This window comes from Psittacula echo (genome assembly GCF_963264785.1).
Source record: "Psittacula echo genome assembly, chromosome: 1".
Taxonomy (NCBI): Eukaryota; Metazoa; Chordata; class Aves; order Psittaciformes; family Psittacidae; genus Psittacula; species Psittacula echo.
Window position 1 is genome coordinate 100,235,642 of NC_137735.1, and position 18,484 is coordinate 100,254,125.

The 18,484-nt window shown below is 39.6% G+C and overlaps 1 protein-coding gene across 1 annotated transcript in view; it reads left to right on the forward strand.

The window, feature by feature from the left end:
• CALD1 (caldesmon 1) overlaps positions 1 to 18,484 on the forward strand; it is a gene marked incomplete at its 3' end in the record, with an annotated part of 194,682 nt that overhangs the window by 165,744 nt on the left and 10,454 nt on the right. The window contains exons 4-8 of the mRNA XM_080614850.1: positions 1,017 to 2,064; positions 2,694 to 2,777; positions 7,593 to 7,741; positions 12,491 to 12,746; positions 14,361 to 14,501. Coding sequence (XP_080470976.1) covers positions 1,017 to 2,064; positions 2,694 to 2,777; positions 7,593 to 7,741; positions 12,491 to 12,746; positions 14,361 to 14,501 — 1,678 coding nt within the window. The remainder of the gene's footprint in view (positions 1 to 1,016; positions 2,065 to 2,693; positions 2,778 to 7,592; positions 7,742 to 12,490; positions 12,747 to 14,360; positions 14,502 to 18,484) is intronic.

An 18,484-nucleotide genomic window follows, 5' to 3' on the forward strand; every position in this document is an offset into this window, starting at 1 on the left:
AATGGGTTGCCCAGGGAGGTTGTGAATGCTCCATCCCTGGCGGTGTTCAAGGCCAGGTTGGATGAGGCCTTGGGTGGCATGGTTTAGTGGGAGGTGTCCCTGCCCATTGCATGGGGGCTGGAACTAGATGATCTTAAGGTCCTTTCCAACCCTAACTATTCTATGATTCTATGACTAGAAATAAACATTGTGATATCAAGCTAATAGATACTGAGCACAAATAGTATTCTATTAAAGACAAGGAGAATGGATATAGACAGGAAAACAGCAACATTTCCCATTGTAAATTGTAAACTTTTTCTACAAGGGTGGGGTGGGGAGAAGCTGGAAATAAGGAAGAAACCTGCACACAGGAGAATTAAACAGCTGAATTCTGAAGGAGTCAAAAACCCTCCAGGGACTGAGAAAAAGATTCAGTCCTGGCACCTACAGGTGTTGAACAGCATCTCTGAAATTAGGTGCTGCGCTCACTCAGTTTCCTAACAGATTATTATCTCTGTACAGACAACTACAACCTCACTGCACTCTTAGTTACCAGCTTATTCCATTATGGACTGTGTCTATGGATGTTGTTGCTGAACAGGAGTAGACTCTTCTTGCTTATAGCAAGCTGAAGTCCTCCAAGTATTCTGCTGCAGGGTGCAGGGGGGAGGCTGAATTTTTCAGGGCTGTTCATATTTCAGATGTTTCAAGTGTCAGGACTATTCCAGTGCCTACTGAGGTCAGTAACACTCTTGGGGGCTTCAGTAGCTGTTGGATATGGCCTGGAAAGGAGCCTTTCCATGCTCTGACATTGTGAAGCACCAGATGCATATACACATCAAAATGCCAAAATTAATCTGCAGAAGCATTTTGCTAAATTTTGAAGTATGCAACCTGTTGTGTTTTCAAAATATGGAATGATGTTACAGCAAGTTGATTTTCTAGAAACAGCTAAGTGCTTATGCTGTTAGAAAGGTGTTTTATTGTTTGTTTTTTTTTTTTTTTTTTAATGCAAAGTTATCATTTTTATGTAGTGTGGCAGAAGAGGAAACCAAGAGTACTACAACCACAAGGGGAGCAGATGATGAAGCTGCATTGCTGGAGAGACTGGCAAGACGGGAGGAGAGACGTCAAAAGCGCCTTCAGGAAGCCCTGGAACGACAAAAGGAACTTGATCCCACAATCACAGATGGGAGCTTGTCACTGCCCAGTAGGAGAGAAGTAAACAATGTGGAAGAAAATGAGTCCACGGGAAAAGAGGAAAAAGCTGAAACACGCCAAGGACGCCATGAGATTGAGGAAACAGAAACAGTTACCAAATCATACCAAAGGAACAACTGGAGGGAAGATGGGGAAGATGAAGGAAAAAAAGAAGAAAAAGACAAGGAAGAGGTACAGGAGGAGAAACCAAAGGAGGCCCTTGTAGAGGAAAATCAGGTAGATGTGACAGCAGAGAAATCCACAGATAAAGAAGAGGTAGCAGAAACAAAAAGTCTAGGTATAAATGCAGAGGAACACAAAGCAGAGAATGATACAAATGCTGTACCAGAAGGGGAGCAGAGTATAAGTGATACCATAGATAAAGAGAAGCTTAGGGATGAGGAAAAGGCTGAGGAAGAAAGGAAGAAAGCAGAAGAAAGGGAGAAACTTGAGGCAGAAGAAAGGGAGAGGTTGAAAGCAGAGGAGGAAAAGAAGGCAGCTGAGGAGAGGGCTAAAGCAGAAGAGGAGAAGAGGGCAGCTGAGGAGAGGGCTAAAGCAGAAGAGGAGAAGAGGGCAGCTGAGGAGAGGGCTAAAGCAGAAGAGGAGAAGAGGGCAGCTGAGGAGAGGGCTAAAGCAGAAGAGGAGAAGAGGGCAGCTGAGGAAAGAGCGAGGGCTAAAGCAGAAGAGGAGAAGAGGGCAGCTGAGGAAAGAGCGAGGGCTAAGGCAGAAGAGGAAAAGAGGGCAGCTGAAGAAAAGGCTAAGCTAGAAGCAGAGAAATTAAATGAAAAACAAAAGTTTGAAGAAAAGAAAATAGAAGATAAACAGGTAAAAGAGAAGAAAGCACAAGAGGAAAAACCTCAAGCAGCTTTGATAAGAAAACAGGTACAGTAAACATTTTGCACCAAAATAAGACACCTGTGGCTTGTGAGAAATGTAATGCAAATCAAAAAAAAAAAAGATTGAATTGGAATTTCCTCACAGATCTATTCCTGCATTGAAATGACTAATACTCGTGCTCTCTCTCTCTCTTTTAAAATAAGCTCCTTACCTCTGCTTTCCAGTAATGTAGTGCACAACATGCCTGATCTCACTCCATTGTTGAAAGAAAGCCTTGCATGTTTAGACCTTTGCATGTTTGCTGCTTTCTTTCTCAGCTGCTATAAACTGGCCTAATGCAATAACACATGAGGTGGAGGCAGGCACGTCTTGGCACAAAATACTATGAGCACCTGGTAAACTGTGTGTGCTAAATGCAGTCACAAGAGAGGACGCTCTGCTGGGACATGTGAGCATGATGCCACACAAGGGAGAAAGGCCCATACGGGGGAATGGAAGCATTTGGGGAGGGTGGGGGGAGCACGACTGCACATGGAGATGTGGACACAGCAGCATATGATGAACATGGGCACACAGGATTGGTACATGAACACAGCGTGGAGAAACAAAAGTGCAAACAGAAGCTATGTTTTCATATTAAAAAGAAATAAATTATTTAAACCCCAAAAACAAAGGGGGAAGAAAAAGAGGTTAAAGTGGAAGATAAAAAGGAAAAGTTGCCAGATGAGAAGCTCCAACCTTCCTCCAGAAAAGATCAGGTAACTTGTAAACCTTTGATTTAGGTGTCGAAGGGAAACTTGAGATAAGAAAATAAGTAAGGACACATCACTGACAGTTGCGTGTTCAGCAAAGTACTTAAGCACGTGCTTCACTTCAAGGACATGGGTAAATCTACTGAAATAAATAGGGATGGAGCTACTTATGTGCTTAAAATGAAGTAAATGCTTAAGTATTTTGTTCTTTTGGGACTTTAGAACCCAGTCCTGTTTGTCTTAGAACAAATACTTCAGGAAAGTCAGTGTGGTCAATAATGCAAGAATGGTTTGCACCCTAGGGATGAATTTTTCAAGGCTGTATCAGCTAATCATCCTTTCTTGTTTTCCTCCCACTTTACTGTGAACTTTTTCCTTATGACTGAGATCTACTCTGGTTAATAATAATAATAATTTAGGTCCTTTGGCTACCTGACTACCTTAACTAATGATTTTCCCCCAAACTGCAATGCCCCATGATACAAACTGTGCATACCCAAGATTCTTCTTTTGTTTTAAAGAGAAAATCTACAAAAATTACTGCATTGCATTTCCACTGTAAACACAGGAGCTGGTGCCATGGTGTTTTACTGTATGGTAAGTAGATAAGATTTGGGAACCATTTACTTTTCAGGTAGCAGCTGGATACAGGGAGCCATATTCAATATTGTGTAGCAACTGTGCTTTTGGTTCAGTGCAGCAGGTATCAAAATACCCCCTGATTCTAATCAGACATTGAGATTGGTCAGGCCTTTGGAGGTTTAGACTCATTTGGGTTCAGCCAGGTCTATATAGCATAAAGGGAGCCACAGCACATAGATCTAGCAACAGGCAGCTTGCTGCCTGTCCAGCTGCTTGGGAGCATTGAAGGTTGTAGAGGATCTGGTCCAGGGTCTTTAGTTTTTGGATAAATTTTGAAAGTGGTGTAGATGCTTAGCTCACCCTCAGAGAGTGATGAGGACAAATCATATCACAAGGTTTTATATCAAGTTGTCTGTTTTGATCATCCACGGTATCATATTTTGAGTAAGGTACATGTGAGGTTGAAAAGGCAAATGAACTCACGAAGATTGTTAGAATAAGTGTTCCTAATGAACACGGAGAGAGATTTGGAATACTAGAATAAGTTACTCCAGAAAGGGGAGGATTTAAATAAGACCTAATGGAGATGCTTCAGAATAGTCTACTAAAAAACTAAGCAATCACTCTAAATTAAGCCAATTGCAAAAGCAGAGAGAAGAGCTGTGCAAATAATAAGGAATGGATTGTATTTAGAGTTCTTCATAAGACAGAATTGGCTTTCATTTAATTTCAGTTCATTGTTGAACAGGATCTTCAAATATTATAACCAAATATAAAAAGGAGGTTGTAACTAACCCCAAATATTGATTTTGGGGGTGACTTGAGACACAGTCATCCTGCTTGTGATTATGTGGAGCTCAGTCAACCCTCAATGGAGCCCTCATCATGTTTTAAAACTGAAGCCACAGGCTAAATTGTTCCAGGAAATTGATTTTTAATAGTTACTTGCGATTTTACTGCTTCTATTTTTGGTTGCTCAAGCTGAGACAGTTTAAAAGTCCCACTTTAAGGGCATTGCTGAATACCCATCCACTGAAAGGTAAATCTTCTACATACACGTCAAACTGAGCATTCAAAGTGTTTTGCTCAGTTTTGAAAATCTCAGTTTTTGCTTCTTGGCTTGTGAAGAAAAATTGACAACCTCAGGCTCTAAGTCAAGATCAGGATCCTATTTCCACTCCTTCTCTCTCTTCAAGGACATACAAATTCAATGAGGCCTATTTCTGAACCTTGTGTGCAGTTACAAGAATGGCAGTATATCATGAACAAGAACCTGAGGGGATACAATGTACCTACATAATCAGATTTTGCTTTTGCAGTTGTGCAACACAAGCACATGTCCTTTCTTAATGTGACCAAAATCTGGCCCTCAAAATTCAGGTTTTGATCAAATTAGCAAGTAAAATCTGTCTCCTATTCTGAACTGCCCCACAATTTTTGGTTCTCAAAAGTGGCCTGGAAAGTTCGTAAGAACAGGCTTTCTCATGATGTGAGACTCCTGGTATTTCCTGATTCCAGTTTGGCTAGACGTGCTGCAACAGTTGCTTTCTCGTGGTATCTGGGTATGGTAGCTGGCTCTAAATGGAAGCCCCAAACCCAGATGCCCACATCTTTTAAGTCACCAAGTAATTGAGCCCAAATAAAGAATCAAATTTGCCAAATGGCCCCAAATTCAGTAACTGATTCACTGTGGTCTGAAGGTGTTCAAATTCTAGATTCAGAAATCTCAACTCTCAAATATTAGCATAACACCCTAACAGGAAAGAAGGAGTGTAGAGAAAGATGAAAATATAAACAGATAAAGGTGGAAATTAACTAAGCATAATTTTGGTCATGTTCTATCTTGACTTGATGGTCAAGATCTGTGAAAGCACACGAACCGTCTTCAGTTCAGGTAATACCACCTATCTACTCCAATGGGAGTCAGTCTAGTCCTCTTTATTGAATGCAGCTTCTGGTAAATTAGCCTGTAATTTAAGGAAACACTGAGGCAAGGGAAGAGACTTTTTCTGTTGCCTGCCTTGGGAATGGGACAAAATGGTTTCCGCTTCTGTGCCAATCAATCTCTGTTTTGGCATTAAATTTAGTAGACAGATTGGGCCCAAAAGCTGTGAAATGTTTCTGGAATATCCTGGTTTATGATATTTTTGAACAAAGAGGCCAAGCTGCATTAATTATTTTCTCAAATGCAGACACATTACCATAAGTCCTACTGGCTTCTAAAATGCTATATCCAAACCTGTTATTTTTTAAGCTATATTGTTTTAATATTATTTTTCTCACTGATTTCAATTAAGATGTAAGAGATATGACCCTCCCCAGTGGACTTCAATACATCAGGCAGCTGGAAGTATTGGCTTTTTAATGAGACCTAGAAAGCTCTAGATGAAAATCTCAGCAAAGGAAATCCTATGCTCCCAAATCCCAACACAGACATCCTGGCATGCAAAATCTTGCAACAATCAACATTGCTGGTTTTGTTATCACTGTGACTGGGACTGAAGGGTTAGGAAACTGCTAACAGGCAGCAGACATTTTTGCTATGAACATGATGACTAGCTGCAATCTTGCCCCTATTTGGGAGTGCCCAAAAGATGTTGCTGTCTAACCCATTCATTCAGCTCAATGAATAGCCCTGGTTGTCTCAGCCCGGCTCCTAGAAAACAGAAAGCCATTCCTTGAGGCTGCTAGTAATAATGGCCTTGTTTGCTAGTAGTTACAGCATCATGGCCAAAGAATGCACGGTCATGGAAACTGAACTCCCCTATTGTCTGTCAGGGTGCTTCTGCCAGGTCGAGGCTAAAGCCTGTTGGCAGGAGAGGGTGGGGAAAATCTGCACCAGATTCTCAGGACAGAGCAAATGCTTCTGTAAGTTGTGTCCAGCATCCCTCAGCAGTGGCAAATTTGCTTAAGTAGTTTAACCACCCAGTATGACCTTGTAGTGTGTGCCACCTTGGCATTGCCTGTCACATCAGCCTCTGACTGACTCTGGAACTTCACTCAGCAGCTTAATTCAACACCTGAGGAGGACATTGACTTTGGCGAATCTGAACTGATCCTTTCTTGGTAAAGATATTACATCTCCAGAAGTTCTTGTTGCAGATAGGACTGTTATGGAAGTTAATTTTCTTTCTAGCTAGCAAATGGGATGGCAACTGACTTACAAGGGAAAAAGTTGTTTATTTTTTTCTAAAGGTCTTCATATGATTTTTCACAGAAGGTATTTCTTGCTTGCCAGATGGAATGTTCCTCCAACATGGCAGATATGGGGGAAAAAAATAAATTTGGAGGTAAATGTTTCATCTGCTGCTGTTGAAAGTTTACTTAGGCTAGTAGTCTGAATGGGAATAATTCCATCTGAGGATAAAGAATTTAAATCAATCCATATTCTCCTCCTATTATCAGTATCTAGCCATGACTCATCCTCCTGGGATCAGGCCATCTGTGGCATTGATAAATACTTCAAGCTCATAACTCTGAAGGAATACTGGAGAGTGAAATCTAGGCACTAATACTTGATTACTATTAAGACTTATAGGACAAAGCTTTTGCATAGGATTAAATATTCATGCGTGATAATACTATCCATGACTAGCCCATGGTAGGATTGTGGATTTTGTCAGTGACTTTTACTATGATGTGAAGATAATTTTGTGTTTTGGCCATTATTCTTGCAATAATGAAGTATCCATCTGCTGTGACAGTGGAAAGGGTGTGAACTTTGTCGAGCAAGCCTGACAGTTGGTGAAGGTACCTGACAATTGGTGAAGGTTATATCTTATTTTTATTGCACCAGTGCCCTAAACCTTGCACCAAGAGTGTATGGACAAGCGTAGTCCCAAAGAGTCTGCAACGCAGAATCTTAATAGGCAACAGGTGAATCATACTGCAGCGGGAGGGAAGATGGTTGGGTTCCCCAGTAGGGTGCAGTTACAGCATGAAGCAATATGATAGCATAGTTCCATGGCCACAACAAACTTTCCCAGAAGACTGATTATTTTATTCAATATGTTTTCATTTTGAATTCAGATCAGGACAGCAGAGTGGTGGTTGGTCAGTTTAGAGCTTTATAGACTACTACTGCCATAAACCCCATAAACATTTTAAAGACATTCGCTTAGTTAATCATTAATACCAAGAAATTTGTGTTCCTCAGTTCTTATTTAGAATGCCTCATTGTGACTTTTTGTATGTTTGTTTTTTGTTTTTGTTCTATGATTCATGGTATCTCCTGAGCAGGTAAAAGATGACAAGGATAAAGGAAAAGCACCCAAAGAAGAAATGAAAACCATCTGGGATCGTAAGAAGGGAGTTCCTGAACAAAAGGCACAGAATGGAGAACGTGAACTCACTGCCCCAAAACTTAAATCTACTGAGAATGCTTTTGGGTAAGTTCCAAGTAAGAATTAGTCTTGCTTATGCTATAGCAGGGCAGGGAGCCATCTCTTGGTCACTGCTTAATAGCCTTGTAGCTGCTGAGTAGAAGACTTGGGTTGGGAATATCAGGAGAGGCTCTAGTGTTCATTGGGTTGCTAGGAATGAAGTAAGGCTCTTGGCCTATTTTATAATGAACTGCCAGCATATTGCTGTAGTAACAAAATGAAGTACAGAAAGCAGATGTGAATAGCCTTGCTCCCTCAGTAGAGACTAGTGGCTGATTTTTGCTCTGCTGGGGTTTTCCTTCCTTGAAGGGCATTTATTTCTAATATCTTCACAGAGGCTAATAATGACAACAGCTCAGATTTTGTGCTCTCTTAACTTTCTAAGTCAGATCTCAACCTTTACTGACATAACCTATTTCCAATTTCCCACCTGCTTTTAATCAAACTTCATATCAATATGGAGAACAATCCAGTTCCTAACTCTTGAAAGAGCTTCTCCATTGATGTCAATACAAAACTTACAATTAACGGCTTCTCTATAAAAGTGATTTTTCAGTTAGGTGAAATCCTCTCCTAGCAAAAATGTTCTAATTTTTGTCCTTTTATAAGATCTATGGCAGTTTGATTTTAATTTTTATTTTCAAAAAATGGCTTTATGGCTATATTGGGAAATTCAATGAAGGGAGCAAATTAGTGGAAATTTTATTAAAGAAAGATTCTGCCTGCTAAAAGGAGGGGACACACAAAGCAGAGCAAAAGTTCCTATTTTTAGCAGAAAACCAGGAAAGAATAGGTTAGAAATCTGATTTATTTTTTCTTCTGCACCTCTCTTCCTCTTTTTACGTTGACAGAGGCAAAGAAAATTTTAAGCTCTCCAGAGACTTTGAGAAATCTGTGCATGGGATTTGCTGTTGTATCTCAGTATTCCCTTTGTGATTGTTCCGGGGAAAACAAACTTTCTCAGAATAAAATGCAGTTCAAAAGTCCCTGGAGACACCATGACCTAAGGCCAAAAGACAGACAGAGATAGACATGGAATAGCAGGAAATTTGCCTTGCTCAGAACTGTCCTGCTTCATGACTTGGGTCACATCATCAATAACATGAGAATGGTTTTCTAAAAATATGTTGGTTGTGTTTTCATTTGCTTTACTTCCTGTGGGAGACAAGCCTTACTGGCAACATGCACATTTGAGTTTCCACTCGTTTTTCTCCTTTTTCTGTTTTTCTTCTATAATTTCCCAAATGTGGGAAGAAGCCTTTTTAATAGCCTTTTATCATCTGAGTAGAAGTCTTGGGCTGGCAACATCAGCAGAGGCTCTACTGTTCATGAATTAAGGCTCTTGGCTTATTTTCTAATGAACTGCGCCCACGTCGCTGGGCTTTGTTTGGAACTATCTTCTTGTTTTTACATGACCATATCAGATACTAGTTAGGAAACATGTAACTTGGCCAACTCTCAGTGGTGAGAACTGAGAATTGAATAGGGTAGTGGAGGCTAGAGAAAATTCTTATCTGTGTTTCTTTTCTCTACGTCAGTCAGTAAGAGAAATATAGAATAAACCCTCATTTTATGGCTTCCCCTTCCCATCTCCCCTCCCACCTGCCTTCCTCCCTATTCTCATATAGCACTGCAAAAGTCCTAAATATGATGTAACATGTTTTTTCACATTGTTCTAACATTTTTGGCTCCCACAAACCACTTCTTTCCTTTTCCTCTTTGTCTGAAAGCTGGCAACCAACTTTATTTCTTAGCACCAAAGAGGTGCTTACGAAACTCTTCCTCCACCCAGCATCTCAATACTAATTTCCCAATGTCGACAGTAGAGAACAGAGATTCCCAGAATCTATTGAAAACATAAGAATTCGGGAGGTGGAGGAAAATAAAGAGAATTACTGCCAGTTTATTGTTTGCTATTTTGGTTTGTGCAGAAGCAGTAGGGGAAGTCCTGAGAATAAAATATGAGAATAAAGCAGCACTAGAATAAAATAAACTATAAACTTTAAATGTCCTTCTTTGTAAGACCTGAGGTCTCCAAATAAAAATGTTAAGACTAGATTCTACCTTCGGCTTTCATTAGTTGAAAGCTGAGAGTAGCTGTTAATTTTATTGAGGTTGCCTGCACTGAAGTCACTGAGGACTAACCTTTTTTCTGTGCTGATATAAACCAGGGTGGCTATTTATTAAGAAAATCTCGGTAAATTTTATGGTTTTAGTTCTCCTAATTCTGAGGGCTGAATATTTGCTCTTGCCAGAGATATCATTATGTCTATCAGGAGTGAGCTCTTGCATCTTCTTTGGGCCTAAATCTTGCAGATCTGGGTGGGCTGGCAACAAAGATTTCAGAGACCAAGAGAAAAAAAAAAAAAAAGAAGGAAAAAAAATAGTGAGGTTCTTGGGATGTTTGCTATAAAGGCCATTCCCTTGCAATGAAGCAGGAAGGCCTTAAAATAGCCAGGGATTTCTCATGGCCAGTGACGGACAGATGCACTGGTACCTTAGAGATATTTAGTGCTTTATTAGAGGTTTGTGGAACATTTTGTTTTCTCAGTACCTCTGCAAACCGAATCAGAGGTATTTCAGGCTGGACACCAAAAATCATACCTCACACCTCAGGTATTGGTACTCACTTTGTTTTTGAATGGGCCAAATGAAATTTCAAATAAAGGTTTGAATGTTTCCTCACAATGATTTAGTTAGTTGCATATGTATTTTTCATTAAAAAGCATGAGTTCCTTTCTTTAATTAGGTGTCATTATCTGATGCAAGCTCTTATTCATGGCCGCTTATATTAACTTGATGCTCATGGAGGAGGGTGATGCTGTGATTCTGCTTTCATGTTTTAAGTGATTTCACTGCAAAACCACACTTGGGAATAGGGCCTAGAGCAGAAAGGGATTGTGATAAAGTGATATTAGGGAAATACATATTGTGTACTTGTAACTCTAAGTGAAGAAATTGGGCATTAAAATGTACTGGAAGTACACACATTCAGACCTCTGCACCATTTTTTTCCTTAGCTTTGCTTTGTGATATTGCAGTCTTGCATAGAAAAGACTTTGTAAAACAAAGTAAGCACATTGCAAAATAACTGCCAGGTCCTACTACTGAAATGATAAACTTGCACAGGTGAAGTGCAGCAGCAAAATTCATATAATAGCATCAATCTGGTTATGTTATTTTGTTATAAATTTTTTTAAATGATAAAATTCCTAAATCATGCATGTTGTGTTAGAAAGTAATTTAATCCAATTTGGTAACACCATGTGGGGGCAAAGAACTCTGTGTTAGTATATTCTATTGTGATATTAAACCCACAGGTAATTCAGTTCTGGTCCTACAGCCCGTGTTTTATGGTTAATTCCATCTAGATAAGGTATCTATCTGAATGAAGAGCTCTTTTGCATGATTGGGTATGATTCACCAGATTGCAAATTTGTATGATATTTGTTCTTCATGTTGTCATCTCTAATCTGATTGTCTCTACAAGTTATTGTTGGAATGCTTAATTTGTACCATTTTGTGATATTATACTCTGCAACCCTCTGGTTGCATTAATGAAGCCATTAATATCCAACTTTTTCAAATGCCAACAGAACAGAGAAGAAAGTGGGGGTTTTTTAATCCATAAGTACATTCCCTTTCTTGTGAATAGCTGATATCTCTTAGGTATCTATCTCCTTGTCAGCAGTATATTAAATACAGTCAGGGAGAAGCCATTTGTCTAAACACCGATGTGGTAATTATTTAACTAGGTGATGCTATCTGACTCTGTTGAAAGGACGTACTTCACCTATTTAAGTTCTTTGGGGTTTGGGTTTTTTAGGTATTCATTCTTTCTGTCTCAGATATTAATGATGGTTGAAAACTTCTGGTTTTCTCCTGTAGAAAGTTGCTATTAATGAATAATTTCCAATTCCTTAATAAAAAGTCATACTTTCCCTGGAAAATGTTTCATGAGCCTTTCTGTTCATACATGCTGAGAGAGTTAGAGCGATTAAGTGTTATAGGTTTGGTAGGAACCTTTCTAGATTTTTAAAACGTTGTTGAAGCTGTAAGATTCCCTTCCTGCTCTAATATCCTGCTTTCCCCAAGTAATTTGTTCATCCCCAAAGATGCTTCTCTTTTTTTACAGGGTTTATAAAAAAGTACTCGCCTTTGAAAGCAAAGGATTAGTATGTCTTTCATCACACAGAACATAGCATAAGATTTTTGCTATGTGATTTTTAAATGCAAATTTATCTCATTTAAAATGAACAGAGAGGAGTTATGGCTTTCCACTGCTTTGTCTGTATGGAGTGTTTTTGAAAGTGTTTCTTCTGTATACTGCAGAGCAAAGGTGTGAAACTTACAGTTTACTGTATACCATAGAGATGCTGATGAGATACAACTCCTCTTGCTGAAGTTACATGATATGTTAAATATTTCAAGCTCAGTTACTGAATTCTCCTAAAAATGGAGCTGGCCTGAGTTCTCAGGCAGGGTGGTGCAACTCCTGTTCACATAAACACATGAAAGACTCTTTCCTCACTGGCAGTGGGTCGGAGAGTTGCTCCTTTCAGTATCCCAGCTTACCAACCCCTGATGAAAATGTTTTGGGCCTGTCACAGTTTGCAAAGAGCAAAAGGTCTTATAAGGCAATTATCTTTGAGTGACAGGCTCTCATGTTGCTTCTGAGTGCATGGCAGCGGGTGGATCTGGCCAAAGGAAGGCAAAACCCATGTTGCATCACCTTCCATTTAATTTCTTTCCCAGACGCTCTAATTTGAAAGGGACCACAAACACCGAGGAGGCAAAGCTGGGCTCTCAGGTTGAGGTTGCAAAGCGGCTAGAAGATCAGCGCCGTCGCCGAGGCGAGAACGACGAACTTGAGAAGCTGAAGGAGAAGCAGCAGGAGGCGGCAGCAGAGCTGGATGAACTGAAGAAAAGGCGGGAGGAGCGCCGAAAAATCCTGGAGGAAGAGGAGCAGAAAAAGAAGCAGGAGGAGGCTGAGAGGAAAGTCAGAGAGGAGGTAAGTATAAAATATGAAGTATTGGACTCTAGTTTTATTCCCTTGTTACTGCTTTACTTCCACTGTCCTTGCATTAGTTAGTCACACTTTACAGCAGTGTCTGTAAAGACACTTTAAAGCAAAGAAGGGGCTGTAGGTAAATGGGTCTGTATTTAACAAAAGGGCAGAATGAGGCCATGGGAGACTCTTGATGGACAAGAAATGAGCATGGAACAAGGAAAGCAAGACCAAACACAACCAAATACATACAGGCCAAAGTGTGCTGCTGCTTCTTGGCTCTAATGTTGCTGTGTGGGGAGTTGCTGCTGAACCTTTACTTTAAATTGTACCCTTTTTCTGGGCTCTCTGGATTTTGTTCTCTTCTGAGCACTGCTGTTTCTTAGCATCTGTCAGGATATGGTTTGTTGCAACAGACCTTGATTTTGAATATACTACCCAGCATTAAACCCATCCTGTTTTCTAGCCTTCAGATTTAACTAGAAGTATACCATATTTGATATCAAGTGACCACAGCACATAGATGGGTCACACCCAAAATAAAACATGCAGTCATCCAGGGTAGAAAGAAACTTAACAGTTCTAGTCTCAGGAAATACAGGGCTCTAATATATGTCTTCCCGAGTCAGGATTTAATCTGGGATAGCTGTGAAGTTTTCATCTTATTGGGGATTCAAAATGTTGGGAACAGTGTTATAGCCACAGAGTTCTTAATTTATTTGGGGTATCTTTTTGACATTACACAAATTGAATTACAAAGCACATGTAAAAGTTTATTCTGCTGCAGATGAGCTGGAATGCTAATGTTATATATAGGTATGATGGGCTACATCTCATTAGGAAGACATTCTTGTCTATTTAAATATTGAGTACCCAAGCACATCTGTTTGCTTGTACTTCCTCTGCCAAGGGACTCTATAAATAGGATTTCCAAATCTCTGGTGCATCATTTAGGAATCTTAGTTGTTTGAAAAACAAATAGTAGATGAATAATAATAGTGTTTGGCAGCTGAATGCCAATTGCTTTTAATATGCTAAGATATTTACAGTAAAACTGTACCTTGTGGGTTAGATCATGCTGACCACTGGTTACAATGTTTATACTTTGAGGGCTTCTGGTTTGACTCATAGCTTATGAAGTAAAAATTAATGTTCTGTCTTTGGAAGAAAAGATGTAAGCATTTAGTCTTTACTTTTTTGGGCACCCATTGATTTTTCCTTGTGATATATTCTTAACTTTGGCACAAGTGCCAGAGTAGATGGACAGAACAGTAAAATGATGGTACAAGAGGATATAGAGAAACTGAATTTGAGTGGTTTTATAATTGTGCTTTTTTTCTCTCTTTATATGTCACTGGTAGCACTACATGGCAAAAATCTGGTGACCTCACTGTGAGTAGACACTAAAGCAACACCGACTAGCTGTCTTTCCTACTTCCTTAACACTGTGATATATGAGTATCAATACATTGCTAGGTTTTAGATAGGTCACTGAACTTCTTTGACTGGCATAAAAATCTGTTCTTAGAAAACATGGTAAATGTTTGCAGGACTACAAAGCCATGTAATGGTAATGTAGTTTCTGAAAGAATAAGTGACCTTTCATGTTTTTATAAGGAGGAAAAGAGGAGGATGAAGGAAGAAATTGAAAGGAGAAGGGCTGAAGCTGCTGAGAAACGTCAAAAAATGCCAGAAGATGGTGTATCTGAAGACAAGAAGCCATTTAAATGTTTCAGTCCTAAAGGCTCATCTCTCAAGGTAAACTCCCTGCTAATTTCTATACAGCATATAAAAGGTAATGGGGGTTGCAGTTCAAACCAACAGCCAAAAATCAAAGCAGTGTGGAAATACTTGAAATCAGACCTGAGACAATGCTCTGAAATAAACCTTAGCCTGAAATGTTTTGTTGAAAGACTTCGCTCATTGGGATGATTGAAAACTAGAGATCCTTTATAAAAACAGAATCTAGACTGTTTACCTGTTCTTGTTGATGAAAAATGTCTAAAAAAGGACGTTCACCTTCAAGATAAAATTATTTTGGAAACTTAGAGCTGTATTACTTTGTTAACTTTCAATGTTAATTTATTATAGGAGTCCTTTGTGAGCCAGAGTAGATAAAGATCACAAATGTTCTCACTCTCCTTCCACATCCATAATTACTTTCTTCCTTGCCAGCTTACTTTGTCTTTAAATGTATGCAGCCTAATCATCATTAATTGAAACTGCCTCATGTGGGAGTTCTAGTTTATGTCTAATTCTTCTAAAAATAACATCTAGAAGTACTGGGCTGGATTTCATTTTCTTATATAACATGAAAAAAACCCCGAAACTTCTATTGCTGCAGGAATTTCTAAGTGGTCTTCTGTGGCCTGTATTATATTGAAAGTCAGATAAATCAATTAAATGGCCTTTCAGCATGGACGAGGAATCCTGGCCCCACTGAAATAAGTGGTAACTTTGTTTTGGTATTCAGTTCACTTGCCTTTTCAGCTCAAGCTCTAACTACAGATCTATTAATTGTTTTCAACTATTTTTCCTTTTCTGATTTTGTGTCATTAATCATTAAAGAATCCAAAGTGTTTGTCAAAAAAAGGCCCCTTAGTGAGCACGAGGAGAAAAAGTAATCAGGCAGGAAGCTGTCTGGTAGGAACTCATTGAACCGTGAAGTGGATCTCCATGGGATTAAGAACTGTATTTGTTGAATGACAGACTGCATTTGGTCAAAATCACATTTCTGGTCAGAGTGAGCTACACTTCAAACCAATCTGGAGCTTCAGCCCTATGCTGTTTTGGGTTCAGTTTTAGCGAACGCAGTCAGAATCCAAATGCTTTTGACCAGAACCTGCCTTTGACTTCTCAGATACATTTGAACCTGAAATACAATGACAAAATGCATATAGCTCTAAATGAAGATTGCCAAGCTTTATAACATGCTCCTATTGGATAATAGGAGCAAATGGTCTTGCAATTTTGATTGCAAAAGATCATGTCAATACCAGACACTATAAATGTACAGCTTCTTCCCAGCCCTCCTGGGAGGGCTTTGTTTTCTTCTTTCTGTTCATTTAGATGCCATTTATGACATATATTTGGAGCTCTGGTTCACAGAGACTCAGAAGAAAGGAAATTATACTTGAAAACATGTAATATATAGATCATAATTTTGGGGAGAGTGGGAAAAAAAATGGATTTGGCAGGAGGTTAATAGCTTTCAGAAAATTTTTGGACCAGTGCTATAATATTCTACTAAGTGTATTTTAGAGGAGAGCTGGAATTTTCCAAACGTCTTCAAACATCCAAGGTCCTTTTTTTTTTTATGGTGATAACTGATGCTGGTTTTTATGGCTTTTTAGGTAAAAGTTTTTTGTTACAAAAACTGATACATGCAACTGTACACATTTTTTTCTCTGTTTCTCTCTCTGGGAAATTGGTCAGACTGTATGTATTTCAGTCCAGTGTCTGTGGGTGGCCAGAACAGATATGTAATGCTGTTGAACTTCACACCCTAAACTGTTTCTTGGCCTTCTGTGATCAACAGCTCAGGAGAGAATAATACCATTTTAATAACCTAATGTCAAATTTAATGTCAAACTTCAGTTTTTAGAAGACAGAATATTTCATTACCTTTCATTTGGACAGACTTCTCAGGCTGGTCTAACCTGGTTGGTGCACAGCTTTCTCATTGTCTGTTATGCGCTTCCCCAAGTTATCTTTTGACTTGTAAAGCATCTGGCACATATTTTCTCTCTTGATGAATGTGTCATCTGGTTAGATGTGTCATGAGTCATGTGAAAACCCTAAATGCACAACTGTGGGTGGGTGGAATTAATAATGAAAAAGGGAGGCTCTGTATTAAAATACTGTATGATACATGTGCACATTCTGACTTCTTCTAGATCACAATCTGGCATAGCATCTTTTTCTCCTTCCTTGTCCTTCCTGATGTGATAAGTTTTGGGGAAGAAAAAGAAGTTCCTGGGATTAACTTAGATAAGGAAAGTAGGGCATGCTTTTTACTAAGTGAATCAGAAGAACAAAGGAAAGAAGGGAGATAAAATGAAAAGCAGTGTAGCATATTAACATCTTATGGACACTGCATTTATCCATCAGGCAGGGCATGGCCCAGCAGGACATGCAGAGTCAAAATTGGGAGACCAGGATGTGCAACCCATCTCCATGTATTGCATGGCTCATGGATGTACCTATATAAATGTAGGTATAAAAACACAGGCATAATACACATATATTTAGAAAGAACTACTGCCAGGCCTCTAATAAATCACAGCCTACACAGTGTTGACAGATCCTGTTGTTTTAACTGTTAAAGACAGTATTTCCCTGAAACTTGAGACATTACTTCAGCACAGCTATCGCATCAGCATGAAGTCTTCCTAGTGACAGCACGAGGGCTGGTGCCTTATGAGGGCACAGTGAAAAGGAAGCATGAAAAGTTCATCACTAGCTCAGGGACAGAAGCAGCTTGGATTTCTCAGGGCTGGTGGGGTCCCTGTGGGCAATAGCAGCAGTACCAAACCTCTGTTCAACCTCTGCCCTCTCACTTGGCTTATTTTATAAGGACAAAGACTGGAACAACATCTGCTGCTCTCCCGTCCTGCTCTAGCTCATGCTTTCACTGGTTTAGTTCACATAAATGGTGCTGCAGTAGAAGAATGAGATTTCCTGCATAATCTTTGTTCATTTTCCTTTTTAGACAAGTTCATTCCTCATGTTTTCTTTGCAAAGAAGTGCTACTGACTTCTTGTCTAAATATTCTCTAGGTTAATCAGGAGAGAACAGTATATTTCAGTACTGAGTCTCCTCTGGGGGGCGAGCTCCACCACTACAGAAATGCAAAAGCTGTTAGGCATTGGGGGGAGGAAGCACGGCAGGAGGCTGGGACCCTGCGGTATCTCCTGTCATTGTAGAAAATGTCTCCTGGGAAACACGGGCTGATGTGGCAGCCTGCACTCTCTGCAAGGCAATGCTGACAGCTGAGCCAGAAGATAGGACTTTTCAGGGCTTGAGATTTCGTTTTTCTTAAAGACCTGTCTTGTCCTATCTCATCATGCTCTCAATACCTGACAGCTGGAGCAGTGACAGGAAAGAGGCTGCACACAATCAGTTCTGTCTAGATGAGCAGCTCTTGCAGCAGAGGGAAGATAGAGTGGTAAGAACACAATTTGTGACATTTGTTTTTCCCCCATCTTCAATGCTGATGGCAGCACCTCTAGTCTGCCAGGTAAACTGGAGTAAATTGGTGCACTCTGCACAGGTGCTGCTGGTAGCAGGTAAAAGCCCAACTGTGCTTAATGAAGCAAAAGAACACATGAGCCACTTGGGGAGGAAAAGCCACTTTACTCCTAGGTACTGCCACTACAAATGGCTTTCCATTAGGTTCTTCCACCTGTTGGGCATGAGGCAAAATTATAATAGAGGGATTTCTGTTTTCTGTGTGCGTTTCTTATTCCTTTTCGTTCTTGACCTTTTTTTTGAGAAAAGTTTTATTATGTATCAGTTTACAACACTTTCTGTGACATGACATCTAACAATCAGTTTAAAATTCCCAAGAATCATTTAATACATTTGTATGAAACAAGTTTTACTGGGAATATCTAGATGGTTTTAGTTTTCTGAGGCATTGGCTCAAATTGTGTATTAATTCATTCCTCTTTCTGTTTCTGTTCTTGGAGAATATACAGATGGAAGTCAGTGTACTTTGACACCCACACTTCAACTGCATT